Below are 14612 nucleotides of genomic sequence, written 5' to 3'. Positions count from 1 at the left end.
TAATAATAATAATAATAATAATAATAATAATAATAATAATAATAATAATGTTGTTGTCAATCAATCACGACAGCAACAACAAGGAATATCTGCAAAATAAGGAGGCAGCAATCAATCAAGACAGTAACAACAACAAGGAATATGTGTGACCTAAAGTGACACCAATAATAATAATAATAATAATAATAATAATAATAATAATAATAATAATGTTGTTGTCAATCAATCAAGACAGCAACAACAACAAGGAATATCCACAACATAGACACCAATAATAATAATAATAATAATAATAATAATAATAATAACGTTGTTGTCAATCAATCAAGACAACAACAACAAGGAATGTGTGCGACATAAAGACACCAAGCTGTCGATCAATCAAGACAACAACAACAACAACAAGGAATATGTGTGACATAAAGAGACACCAATAATAATAATAATAATAATGTTGTTGTCAATCAATCAATCAAGACAACAATAACAAGGAATGTGTGCAACATAAAGAGACACAAGCTGTCAATCAATCAAGACAACAACAACAAGGAATATCTGCAACATAAAGAGGCACCAATCACTCAAGACAGCAACAACAAGGAATATGTGCAACATAAAAAGATACCAATAATAATAATAATAATAATAATAATAATAATAATAATAAAGTTGTCAATCAATCAAGACAACAATAATAACAACAAGGAATGTGTGCAACATAAAGAGATACAAGCTGTCAATCAATCAAAACAACAACAAAACAAGGAGTAGGAATGAGTGAATGAATGGATTATGAGTGAGTGTTAGAATATGTGTGATGATGAAATGAATGAATAATATAATAGTAATTCTATCTCCCTTTCTGGTTGAAGGAGGTTGGACTGGATGGCCTCTTGGGGTCCCTTCCAACTCTATGAGTTTAATAATAATAATAGTAATAATAATAATAATAATAATAATAATAATAATAATAATAATAATAATAATAATAATAATAGATAATGGATTATAATAATTGTAATGGGAATTCTAACTTTCTGGCCTCTTGGGGTCCCTTCCAACTCTATGAGTTTAATAATAATAATAGTAATAATAATAATAATAATAATAATAATAATAATAATAATAATAATAATAATAATAGATAATGGATTATAATAATTGTAATGGGAATTCTAACTTTCTGGCCTCTTGGGTCCCTTCCAACTCTATGAGTTTAATAATAATAATAATAGTAATAATAATAGATAATGGATTATAATAATTGTAATGGGAATTCTAACTTTCTGGCCTCTTGGGATCCCTTCCAACTCTATGAGTTTAATAATAATAATAGTAATAATAATAGATAATGGATTATAATAATTGTAATGGGAATTCCAACTTTCTGGCCTCTTGGGGTCCCTTCCAACTCTATGAGTTTAATAATAATAATAGTAATAATAATAGATAATGGATAATAATGTAATGGGAATTCTAACTTTCTGGCCTCTTGGGATCCCTTCCAACTCTATGAGTTTAATAATAATAATAGTAATAATAATAGATAATGGATAATAATGTAATGGGAATTCCAACTTTCTGGCCTCTTGGGATCCCTTCCAACTCTATGAGTTTAATAATAATAATAGTAATAATAATAGATAATGGATAATAATGTAATGGGAATTCCAACTTTCTGGCCTCTTGGGGTCCCTTCCAACTCTATGAGTTTAATAATAATAATAGTATTAATAATAGATAATGGATAATAATGTAATGGGAATTCCAACTTTCTGGCCTCTTGGGATCCCTTCCAACTCTATGAGTTTAATAATAATAATAGTAATAATAATAGATAATGGATAATAATGTAATGGGAATTCCAACTTTCTGGCCTCTTGGGGTCCCTTCCAACTCTATGAGTTTAATAATAATAATAGTATTAATAATAGATAATGGATAATAATGTAATGGGAATTCCAACTTTCTGGCCTCTTGGGATCCCTTCCAACTCTATGAGTTTAATAATAATAATAGTAATAATAATAGATAATGGATAATAATGTAATGGGAATTCCAACTTTCTGGCCTCTTGGGATCCCTTCCAACTCTATGAGTTTAATAATAATAATAGTAATAATAATAGATAATGGATAATAATGTAATGGGAATTCCAACTTTCTGGCCTCTTGGGGTCCCTTCCAACTCTATGAGTTTAATAATAATAATAGTAATAATAATAGATAATGGATTATAATAATTGTAATGGGAATTCCAACTTTCTGGCCTCTTGGGGTCCCTTCCAACTCTATGAGTTTAATAATAGTAATAGTAATAATAATAATAGATAATGGATTATAATAATTGTAATGGGAATTCTAACTTTCTGGTCTCTTGGGGTCCCTTCCAAAGCTATGAGTCTAATACATAATGGATTATAATAATTGATAATGGATAATCATGTGATGGGAATTCTAACTTTCTGGCCTCTTGGGGTCCCTTCCAACTCTATGACTCTAATAATAATAATAATAATAATAATAATACATAATGGATTATAATAATTGATAATAATGTAATGGGAATTCTAACTTTCTGGCCTCTTGGGGTCCCTTCCAACTCTATGACTCTAATAATAATAATAATAATGGATTATAATAATTGATAATGGATAATCATGTGATGGGAATTCCAACTTTCTGGCCTCTTGGGGTCCCTTCCAACTCTATGACTCTAATAATAATAATAATACATAATGGATTATAATAATTGATAATGGATAATCATGTGATGGGAATTCTAACTTTCTGGCCTCTTGGGGTCTATTCCAAAACTACCGTGTTTCCCCGAAAATAAGACAGTGTCTTATATTAATTTTTGCTCCCAAAGATGCTCTAGGTCTTATTTTCAGGGGATGTCTTATTTTTCCATGAAGAAGAATTCACATTTATTGTTGAACAAAAAAAATGATCATTTATTATATACTGTACAGTAGTTGTCATCACAAACCAGCATAACCAGACAAACTGTGAATCCTATCAAGAATTTCTTGTTACTACCATTATTTCCATATACATCAATCTATGGTACGTACATTTACCAAACCTGCCTGCTCTAGTGTTCTGTTCAGCGGGCATGCTTCCAAATAGAAACGATGCTAGGTCTTATTTTCGGGGGAGGCCTTATATTTAGCAATTCAGCAAAACCTCTACTAGGTCTTATTTTCTGAGGATGTCTTATTTTAGGGGAAACAGGGTATGAGTCTATTATTATTATTATTATTATTATTAATCATCATCATCATCATCATCCATCTTCCTTATGGTCCCTGGGGTGCCCACCTTTCTTGGCTCCCGGCCTGGAGGCCCCGAAGAACTTCTTCACGGTGGTGACCTTCCTGGACTTCTCGTTGGTCTTCTTCTCCTCGAACTTGGAGAAGGTGAGGGGCTGGGCTCCCGGCGGGGCCTGTGCGGTGCTGCCATAGGCGGCCGCTTCCTCCTCTCGCTGGAGCCTGGAAGAGGCAGGGGCAAGGGGTCAGGGCGGCCCCACAAGACCACCGGGCAGCCAGCGGGCCAGCCACCCTGGGGCCCGGTCTTACCTCTCGGCCAGCTCCCAGTCCTCCTGGATCTGCTTCTGGCGGGCCTTCTGGTACTCCTCCCGCCAGCACTTGGAGCAGTAGCCCTGCCAGGCCGAGTTCCCATAGTAGCCGCAGCCTTTCTTGCACAGCAGCTCCGACTGGTCCACGTGGATCCCGCGCCGCTCCGACTTCAGGCTCATGGCGCTGCCGGCTGGCAGGCAGGCAGGCAGGCAGGAAGGAATAATAATAATAATAATAAGTTTATTTGTATCCCGCTTCCATCTCCCCCGAAGGGGACTCGGGGCGGCTTACAGCAAAATCAAATACAAAGCTATGATTCGATGTGTATTATTATTGTGCAGATATTGGATGGCCATCTGTCAGGAGTGGTTGGATTGTGTCCTCCTGCATGATATAAGGAAGTTGAACTGGATGACCCTTAGGTGTATCTGCTAACCTTAGGATTGTATTATTATTATTATTATTATTATGACACAACAAACAAGATAGATATGCTGGATTTCATATCACAAAATCACAAGTCGAACACTTCCCAAGTGTCTAGGACTGTGTGATGTTTATTATTATTATTATTATTATTATTATTATTATTATTATTATTGTATGACACAGCAAACAAGATAGATATGCTGGATTTCATATCACAAAATCACAAGTCGAACACTTCCCAAGTGTCTAGGACTGTAGATTATTATTATTATTATTATTAGTAGTAGTAGTAGTAGTAGTATTGAGAGGCTGGGTGGCCATCTGTCAGGAGTGCTTGGATTGTGTTGTCCTGCAAGGCAGAATTGGGTTGGACTGGATGGCCTTTAGGGGTGTCTCCTAACTGTCTGATGCTATGATTCGATGTGTATTATTATTGTGCAGATATTGGATGGCCATCTGTCAGGAGTGGTTGGATTGTGTCCTCCTGCATGATATAAGGAAGTTGAACTGGATGACCCTTAGGGGTATCTGCTAACCTTAGGATTGTATTATTATTATTATTATTATTATGACACAGCAAACAAGATAGATATGCTGGATTTCATATCACAAAATCACAAGTCGAACACTTCCCAAGTGTCTAGGACTGTAGATTATTATTATTATTATTATTATTGAGAGGCTGGGTGGCCATCTGTTGGGCTGAGTGGGTTGCTAGGAGACCAAGTGGGCGGAGCTTAGCCTTCTAAGTGGCAGCAGTTGGATAAAAACAACTATTCCTCTCTCTCTAATTAGGACTTTATTTTTCTTTTCTTTTTGTTGTATCAACCTAGAGGCGTGGATGATGGGTTGTGTTGTCAAATTTCGAGGTTGGGGGGCCTTGTAGTTTTGTTGTTTTGTGGGTCGCCGTGATGCCATCACTCTTTTATATATATAGATATGTACTATATTTTATACAACATATTTTATATTTATTTTATACTATATATATATATATATATATATATATATATATATCACTATATATTTTATCGTTCTTTATATATTTTATACGACATATTTTATATTTATTTTATACTATATATATATATATATATATCACTATATATTTTATCGTTCTTTATATATTTTATACGACATATTTTATATTTATTTTATACTATATATATATATATATATCACTATATATTTTATCGTTCTTTATATATTTTATACAACATATTTTATACTTATTTTATACTATATATATATATATCACTATATATTTTATCGTTCTTTATATATTTTATACGACATATTTTATATTTATTTTATACTATATATATATATATATCACTATATATTTTATCGTTCTTTATATATTTTATACAACATATTTTATATTTATTTTATACTATATATATATATATATATCACTATATATTTTATCGTTCTTTATATATTTTATACAACATATTTTATATTTATTTTATACTATATATATATATATATCACTATATATTTTATCGTTCTTTATATATTTTATACAACATATTTTATATTTATTTTATACTATATATATATATATATCACTATATATTTTATCGTTCTTTATATATTTTATACGACATATTTTATATTTATTTTATACTATATATATATATATATCACTATATATTTTATCGTTCTTTATATATTTTATACGACATATTTTATATTTATTTTATACTATATATATATATATATATCACTATATATTTTATCGTTCTTTATATATTTTATACAACATATTTTATATTTATTTTATACTATATATATATATATATCACTATATATTTTATCGTTCTTTATATATTTTATACGACATATTTTATATTTATTTTATACTATATATATATATATCTCACTATATATTTTATCGTTCTTTATATATTTTATACGACATATTTTATATTTATTTTATACTATATATATATATATCTCACTATATATTTTATCGTTCTTTATATATTTTATACAACATATTTTATATTTATTTTATACTATATATATATATATATCACTATATATTTTATCGTTCTTTATATATTTTATACAACATATTTTATATTTATTTTATACTATATATATATATATATATCACTATATATTTTATCGTTCTTTATATATTTTATACGACATATTTTATATTTATTTTATACTATATATATATATATATCACTATATATTTTATCGTTCTTTATATATTTTATACAACATATTTTATATTTATTTTATACTATATATATATATATATATCACTATATATTTTATCGTTCTTTATATATTTTATACGACATATTTTATATTTATTTTATACTATATATATATATATCACTATATATTTTATCATTCTTTATATATTTTATACAACATATTTTATATTTATTTTATACTATATATATATATATATATCACTATATATTTTATCGTTCTTTATATATTTTATACGACATATTTTATATTTATTTTATACTATATATATATATATCTCACTATATATTTATCGTTCTTTATATATTTTGTACGACATATTTTATATTTATTTTATACTATATATATATATATATCACTATATATTTTATCGTTCTTTATATATTTTATACAACATATTTTATATTTATTTTATACTATATATATATATATCACTATATATTTTATCGTGCTTTATATATTTTATACGACATATTTTATATTTATTTTACTCTATATATATATATATATCACTATATATTTTATACAACATATTTTATATTTATTTTATACTATATATATATATATATCACTATATATTTTATCGTTCTTTATATATTTTGTACGACATATTTTATATTTATTTTATCTTATTTTATGCTATATATCACTATATATTATATAGTTCTTTATATAGGGCAGGATAGACACACAAGTTCTATGTATTTCTATTCCTAGAGAGACTGAGGCCTGAATGCATTGGGCCTTCCTCTCTATTTAAAGAGACACACACACATAAATAAAAAAATATACCTATTTCCAAAATCCTCCTCCCATCCCATAATACCAATCCCTGAGACTTACCTTTCTACCTGTTTGTCCTTTTTATTCTTCCTTCTTGATCTCACCACCTTCCTTCAGACTCGACTTCCTTCTCTCTTCCTCTGAGACGTCGTGGCGTCACTTCTTCACCCGGCGGACTACGACTCCCAGCATGCCTCGGAGCGCCGGAGCCGGGCTCTACCGCGTTCCCACCCGCGCAGAGGATCACGGGGGTTGGAGTCCAATAGGCGGCATAAGACTAGAGTGGACGCCGCCGCCATCTTGCCGTCTCCACGGAAACGCGGCCTAGCAGGAACAGCGCAGCCTGAGCCTCGCATAGGAAAAAAAAAAAAGAAAGGGGAAGAAAAGGCACGAGGGATGGCAGAGGCAGCGTGGAATGAGGACACCGGCGTGGCCGTGTATCGCTCCCGGGACCCCATCGCCAACCTCCGCGTCCGGTGAGGCCTCCCGACATTTTAATGGCCTTTTTTCTCCCGTGAGGCCTAGTGCGGCCTCCGGAGCCTTCGCTCGAGTTGGGCGCCATTGCTTCCCTCAGCAGCAAATCACCTCAGGAAAAAGTAACTTTTATATAGATATAGACATCTTTCATTCAAATGAATGCTATAACTACAATGGAAACTTTTTAATTTGTAAAATCCTAACCTAATTTGATGTTTCATAGGCTTTTCCTTAATGCCTCCTTATTATCCAACATATTCGCTTATCCAACGTTCTGCCGGCCCGTTTACGTTGGATAAGCGAGACTCTACTGTACATACGTATTTTCACTTTTATTATGTGTATAAATAACATATATTTATTTTATAATATACAGTATGTAGTAGTGCGTAGTATTATTATATACATTATACTATAAATGTATATAAGTAAATATATTTATATTATAATATTAAATTATTATAATATCATAATATAATATGTAGTATCACTTTTATTATGTGTGTAAATAACATATATTTATTTTATAATATACAGTATGTAGTCTTATTATATACATTATAATATAAATGTATATAAGTAAATATATTTATATTATAATATTAAATTATTATATTATGTTATAATACATATCATAATATAATATGTAGTATCACTTTTATTATGTGTGTAAATAACATATATTTATTTTATAATATACAGTATGTAGTCTTATTATATACATTATAATATAAATGTATATAAGTAAATATATTTATATTATAATATTAAATTATTATATTATGTTATAATACATATCATAATATAATATGTAGTATCACTTTTATTATGTGTGTAAATAACATATATTTATTTTATAATATACAGTATGTAGTCTTATTATATACATTATAATATAAATGTATATAAGTAAATATATTTATATTATAATATTAAATTATTATATTATATTATAATACATATCATAATATAATATGTAGTATCACTTTTATTATGTGTATAAATAACATATATTTATTTTATAATATACAGTATGTAGTCTTATTATATACATTATAATATAAATGTATATAAGTAAATATATTTATATTATAATATTAAATTATTATATTATATTATAATACATATCATAATATAATATGTAGTATCACTTTTATTATGTGTATAAATAACATATATTTATTTTATAATATACAGTATGTAGTATTATTATATACATTATAATATAAATCTATATAAGTAAATATATTTATATTATAATATTAAATTATTATATTATATTATAATACATATCATAATATAATATGTAGTATCACTTTTATTATGTGTATAAATAACATATATTTATTTTATAATATACAGTATGTAGTATTATTATATACATTATAATATAAATTTATATAAGTAAATATATTTATATTATAATATTAAATTATTATATTATATTATAATACATATCATAATATAATATGTAGTATCACTTTTATTATGTGTATAAATAACATATATTTATTTTATAATATACAGTATGTAGTATTATTATATACATTATAATATAAATGTATATAAGTAAATATATTTATATTATAATATTAAATTATATTATAATACGTATTATAATGTGTAGTATTATTATATACATCATAATATATATATTATAATATGTATTATAATATAATAATTTAATATAATATAAATATATTTACTTATATATTTATATAATAATAAATTATTATATTATATTATATTATAATACATATTATAATATGTAGTATTTATTTTATGTATAATGCGTAGTATTGTAAGACAATTTACATCTGATAGTGTTATATATAATTATAATATAAATGTATATTAGTAAATATAGATTTATATTACAATATGTATAATAATACATAGTATTATATACATTATACTATAAATGTATGTAAGTAAATATATATTTATATTATAATATATATAATAATACATAGTATTATATACATTATACTATAAATGTAAGTAAATATATATTTATATTATAATATGTATAATAATACATAGTATTATATACATTATACTTTAAATGTTTATTAGTAAATATATATTTATATTATAATTTGTATAATAATACATAGTATTAAATACATTGTACTATTAATGTATGTAAGTAAGTATATATTTATATTATAATATGTATTTATATTATAATACATAGTATTATATACATTATACTATAAATGTATATACGTAAATATATATTTATATTATAATATATATAATACATAGTATTATTATGTATAATACAGTAGAGTCTCACTTATCCAACATAAATGGGCCGGCAGAACGTTGGATAAGCGAATATGTTGGATAATAAGGAGGGATTAAGGATAAGCCGATTAAACATCAAATTAGGTTATGATTTTACAAATTAAGCACCAAAACATCATGTTATACAACAAATTTGACAGAAAAAGTAGTTCAATACACAGTAAGGTTATGTAATAATTACTGTATTTATGAATTTAGAACCAAAATATCACAATGTATTGAAAACATTGACTACAAAAATGCGTTGAATAATCCAGAACGTTGGATAAGCGAGTGTTGGATAAGTGAGACTCTACTGTATTTATTTTATGTATAATGCGTAGTATTGAAAGACAATTTATGTCTAATAGTATTATATACAATTATAATATAAATGTATATTAGTAAATATATATTTATATTATGTATAATAATACATAGTATTATATACATTATAATATAAACGTATATAAGTAAATATATATTTATATTATAATATATAAAATACATAGTATTATTATGTATAATATGTATAATATATATTTGTTTTATGTGTTTTATGTATAATGCGTAGTATTATTATATAAATTATAATATAAACGTATATAGTACATATATACAATAGAGTCTCACTTATCCAAGATTCGCTTATCTATCCAACGTTCTGGATTATCCAACGCATTTTTGTAGTCAATGTTTTCAATACATCATGATATTTTGGTGCTAAATTCGTAAATACAGTAATTACTACATAGCATGACTGCGTATTGAACTACTTTTTCTGTCAAATTTGTTGTCTAACATGATGTTTTGGTGCTTCATTTGTAAAATCATAACCTAATTTGATAGGCTTTTCCTTAATCCCTCCTTATTATCCAACATATTTGCTTATCCAACGTTCTGCTGGCCCATTTATGTTGGATAAGTGAGACTCTACTGTATTTATATTTATTATTTATTTATTTATTTGCTACATTTATATCCCGCCCGTCTCACTCCGAAGGTGACTCAGAGCGGCTTACAGATTAAATTGACATACAATATTATATTATGAGTATAGTACAATACTGGTAATAAATTACTATATTGTACTGTATCAATATATTGTAATATTATTAGTAATACGGTAAAATATAATATATAATAATAATAATAATAATAATAATTATTATTATTATTATTATTAGTGACATTTATATCCCGCCCTTCTCACCTCGAAGGGGACTCAGGGCGGCTTACAAGTTATATATACATACAATATATTATATTATTAGTATAGCACAATATAAGCACTATATATGCATTATATATTATTATATTGTACTATACGACTATATTGCAATGTTACTTGTAATATTACATGTAATATAAATATACAACTATAATAGTGTATTTTTATTATTATTATTATTACATTGTATTCCATCATAATATTATAATATTAGTATAGTATAATATTATATATATACAGTAGAGTCTCACTTATCCAAGCTAAACGGGCCAGCAGAAGCTTGGATAAGTGAATATCTTGGATAATAAGGAGAGATTAAGGAAAAGCCTATTAAACATCCAATTAGGTTATGATTTTACAAATTAAGCACCAAGACTTCATGTTATACAAGTTTGACAGAAAAAGTAGTTCAATACGCAGTAATGCTATGTTGTAATGACTGTATTTACGAATTTAGCACCAAAATATCACGATATATTGAAAACATTGACTACAAAAATGGCTTGGATTATCCAGAACGTTGAATAAGCGAGTGTTGGATATTTTGCACTTTTGGCCCAGAACCTTTGAATCCAATCCATGATTTTATCATTTTATTTTTGTATGTGATTTTTTATGACTTGTTTTTATTGTTGATTGATCTGTTTTTATTGCTTTGCTTTTATATTGTTCTGTCCGGGCTTGGCCCATCAGGGAGATGGGGCGGGGTATAAGAATAAAATTATTATTATTATTATTATTATTATTATTATTATTATTATTGGATAAGTGAGACTCTACTGTATAAGTAAATATATATTTATATTATAATATATATAATGCATAGTATTATTATGTATAATCTGTATAATATATATATTTGTTTTATGTGTTTTATGTATAATGTGTAGTATTATTATATACATTATAATATAAATGTATATAAATAAATTATTTATATTATAATATATATAAAATACATAGCATTATTATGTATAATATGTATAATATATATAATATTTGTTTTATGTATTTTATGTATAATTCGTAGTATTATTATATACAGTAGAGCCTCACTAATCCAAGCTAAACGGGCCGGCAGAAGCTTGGATAAGCGAATATCTTGGATTATAAGGACTGATCAAGGAAAAGCCTATTAAACATCCAATTAGGTTATGGTTTTACAAATTCAGCACCAAAACATCATGTTTTACAACAAATTTGACAGAAAAAGTAGTTCAAGACGCAGGAATGTTATGTAGTAATTACTGTATTTACGAATTTAGCACCAAAATATCACGATATATTGAAAACATTGACTACAAAAACTACTATAACTATATAAAAAAACTACCATATAGTTATTATACCTCATAGTTTACCTCATAGCTTATGTACTTACCTCATAGTTTACCTCAGAGTCATTATAGATAGTGCTTATCATAGCCTTGGACTTACCTCATAGTTTACTTCAGAGTCATTCTATTATTATAGTTACTATTGTATTATTATAGTTCACCCTAGCTGGTCCTTACCACATAGGTCATAGTTTAGGTACTTACCTCATAGTTTAGGTACTTATCTATGAGGTATAATAACTATAGGGTAAGAACATGAGGTAAGTCCTAGGCTATGAGGTAAGTACAAAAACGATGAACTATGTGGTAAGTACATAAGCTGTGAGGTAAACTAGGAGGTATAATAACTATAGGGTAAGAACATGAGGTAAGTCCTAGGCTATGAGGTAAGTACAAAAACGATGAACTATGTGGTAAGTACCTAAGCTGTGAGGTAAACTAGGAGGTATAATAACTATAGGGTAAGAACATGAGGTAAGTCCTAGGCTATGAGGTAAGTACAAAAACGATGAACTATGTGGTAAGTACATAAGCTGTGAGGTAAACTAGGAGGTATAATAACTATAGGGTAAGAACATGAGGTAAGTCCTAGGCTATGAGGTAAGTACAAAAACGATGAACTATGTGGTAAGTACCTAAGCTGTGAGGTAAACTAGGAGGTATAATAACTATAGGGTAAGAACATGAGGTAAGTCCTAGGCTATGAGGTAAGTACCTAAACTATGACCCATGTGGTAAGTACCAGCTAGGGTGAACTATAATAAAATAATAGTAACTATAATAATAGAATGACTCTGAGGGAAACTCTGAGGTAAGTCCAAGGCTATGATAAGCACTATCTATAATGACTCTGAGGTAAACTCTGAGGTAAGTACATAAGCTATGAGGTAAACTATGAGGTATAATAACTACAGTAGAGTCTCACTTATCCAAGCTAAACGGGCCAACAGAAGCTTTGATAAGCGAATATCTTGGATAATAAGGAGAGATTAAGGAAAAGCCTATTAAACATCCAATTAGGTTATGATTTTACAAATTCAGCACCAAAACATCATGTTTTACAACAAGTTTGACAGAAAAAGTAGTTCAATACGCAGTAATGTTATGTTGTAATGACTGTATTTACAAATTTAGCACCAAAATATCACGATATATTGAAAACATTGACTACAAAAATGCGTTGAATAATCCAGAACGTTGAATAAGCGAGTGTTGGATATTTTGCACTTTTGGCCCAGATCCTTTGAATCCAATCCATGATTTTATCATTTTATTTTTGTATGTGATTTTTTATGACTTGTTTTTATTGTTGATTGATCTGTTTTTATTGCTTTGCTTTTATATTGTTCTGTCCGGGCTTGGCCCATCAGGGAGATGGGGCGGGGTATAAGAATAAAAATATTATTATTATTATTATTATTATTATTGGATAAGTGAGACTCTACTGTATAAGTAAATATATATTTATATTATAATATATATAATGCATAGTATTATTATGTATAATCTGTATAATATATATATTTGTTTTATGTGTTTTATGTATAATGTGTAGTATTATTATATACATTATAATATAAATGTATATAAATAAATTATTTATATTATAATATATATAAAATACATAGCATTATTATGTATAATATGTATAATATATATAATATTTGTTTTATGTATTTTATGTATAATTCGTAGTATTATTATATACAGTAGAGTCTCACTAATCCAAGCTAAATGGGCCGGCAGAAGCTTGGATAAGCGAATATCTTGGATTATAAGGACTGATCAAGGAAAAGCCTATTAAACATCCAATTAGGTTATGGTTTTACAAATTAAGCACCAAGACTTCATGTTATACAACAAGTTTGACAGAAAAAGTAGTTCAATATGCAGTAATGTTATGTTGTAATTACTGTATTTACGAATTTAGCACCAAAATATCATGATATATTGAAAACATTGACTACAAAAATGGCTTGGATTATCCAGAGGCTTGGATAAGTGAGGCTTGGATAAGGGAGACTCTACTGTGTATATATATATATATATATATTATATTTATATTATTATAATATTATTTAATATAATATAATATTATATTGTATTATTAGTATTATATCATATTGCAATATAATATTATGAATATATATATTATATTGTATATGTATTAGTAAGTATAGTATAATGTAAATATATATAACTATCTGTTATATACGTATACTATTATATATTAATATATATAATAACTAGCTGT

The 14612-nt window shown here is 27.0% G+C and overlaps 2 protein-coding genes across 5 annotated transcripts in view; one reads left to right on the top strand and one right to left on the bottom strand.

Moving 5' to 3' along the window:
- rabgef1 (RAB guanine nucleotide exchange factor 1) overlaps positions 1 to 7212 on the bottom strand; it is a 33748-nt gene extending 26536 nt beyond the window's left edge. Inside the window, exons 1-3 of one of the 2 annotated variants that reach the window (XM_062959238.1) lie at positions 7085 to 7212; positions 3581 to 3770; positions 3324 to 3493 (exon numbers count right to left, since the gene is read on the bottom strand). In XM_062959238.1, the coding sequence (XP_062815308.1) occupies positions 3324 to 3493; positions 3581 to 3759 (349 nt within the window). In that variant the 5' untranslated portion in view covers positions 3760 to 3770; positions 7085 to 7212. The remainder of the gene's footprint in view (positions 1 to 3323; positions 3494 to 3580; positions 3771 to 7084) is intronic. The other variant, XM_062959239.1, reaches the window with a different exon arrangement.
- The window catches only part of LOC134293027 (tectonic-like complex member MKS1), a 237211-nt gene that overhangs the window by 191110 nt on the left and 31489 nt on the right, over positions 1 to 14612 (top strand). For 2 of the 3 annotated variants that reach the window (XM_062959232.1, XM_062959234.1), the window contains one exon: positions 7142 to 7500. The exons of the other annotated variant lie outside the window; for it this stretch is intronic. In XM_062959232.1, the coding sequence (XP_062815302.1) occupies positions 7421 to 7500 (80 nt within the window). In that variant the 5' untranslated portion in view covers positions 7142 to 7420. The remainder of the gene's footprint in view (positions 1 to 7141; positions 7501 to 14612) is intronic. 3 annotated transcript variants of the gene reach the window in all.

This window comes from Anolis carolinensis, unplaced genomic scaffold (assembly GCF_035594765.1).
Source record: "Anolis carolinensis isolate JA03-04 unplaced genomic scaffold, rAnoCar3.1.pri scaffold_7, whole genome shotgun sequence".
NCBI lineage: Eukaryota > Metazoa > Chordata > Lepidosauria > Squamata > Dactyloidae > Anolis > Anolis carolinensis.
The sequence above is the reverse complement of the archived record's forward strand: the minus strand, read 5'-3'. Positions and strand labels throughout refer to the sequence as shown.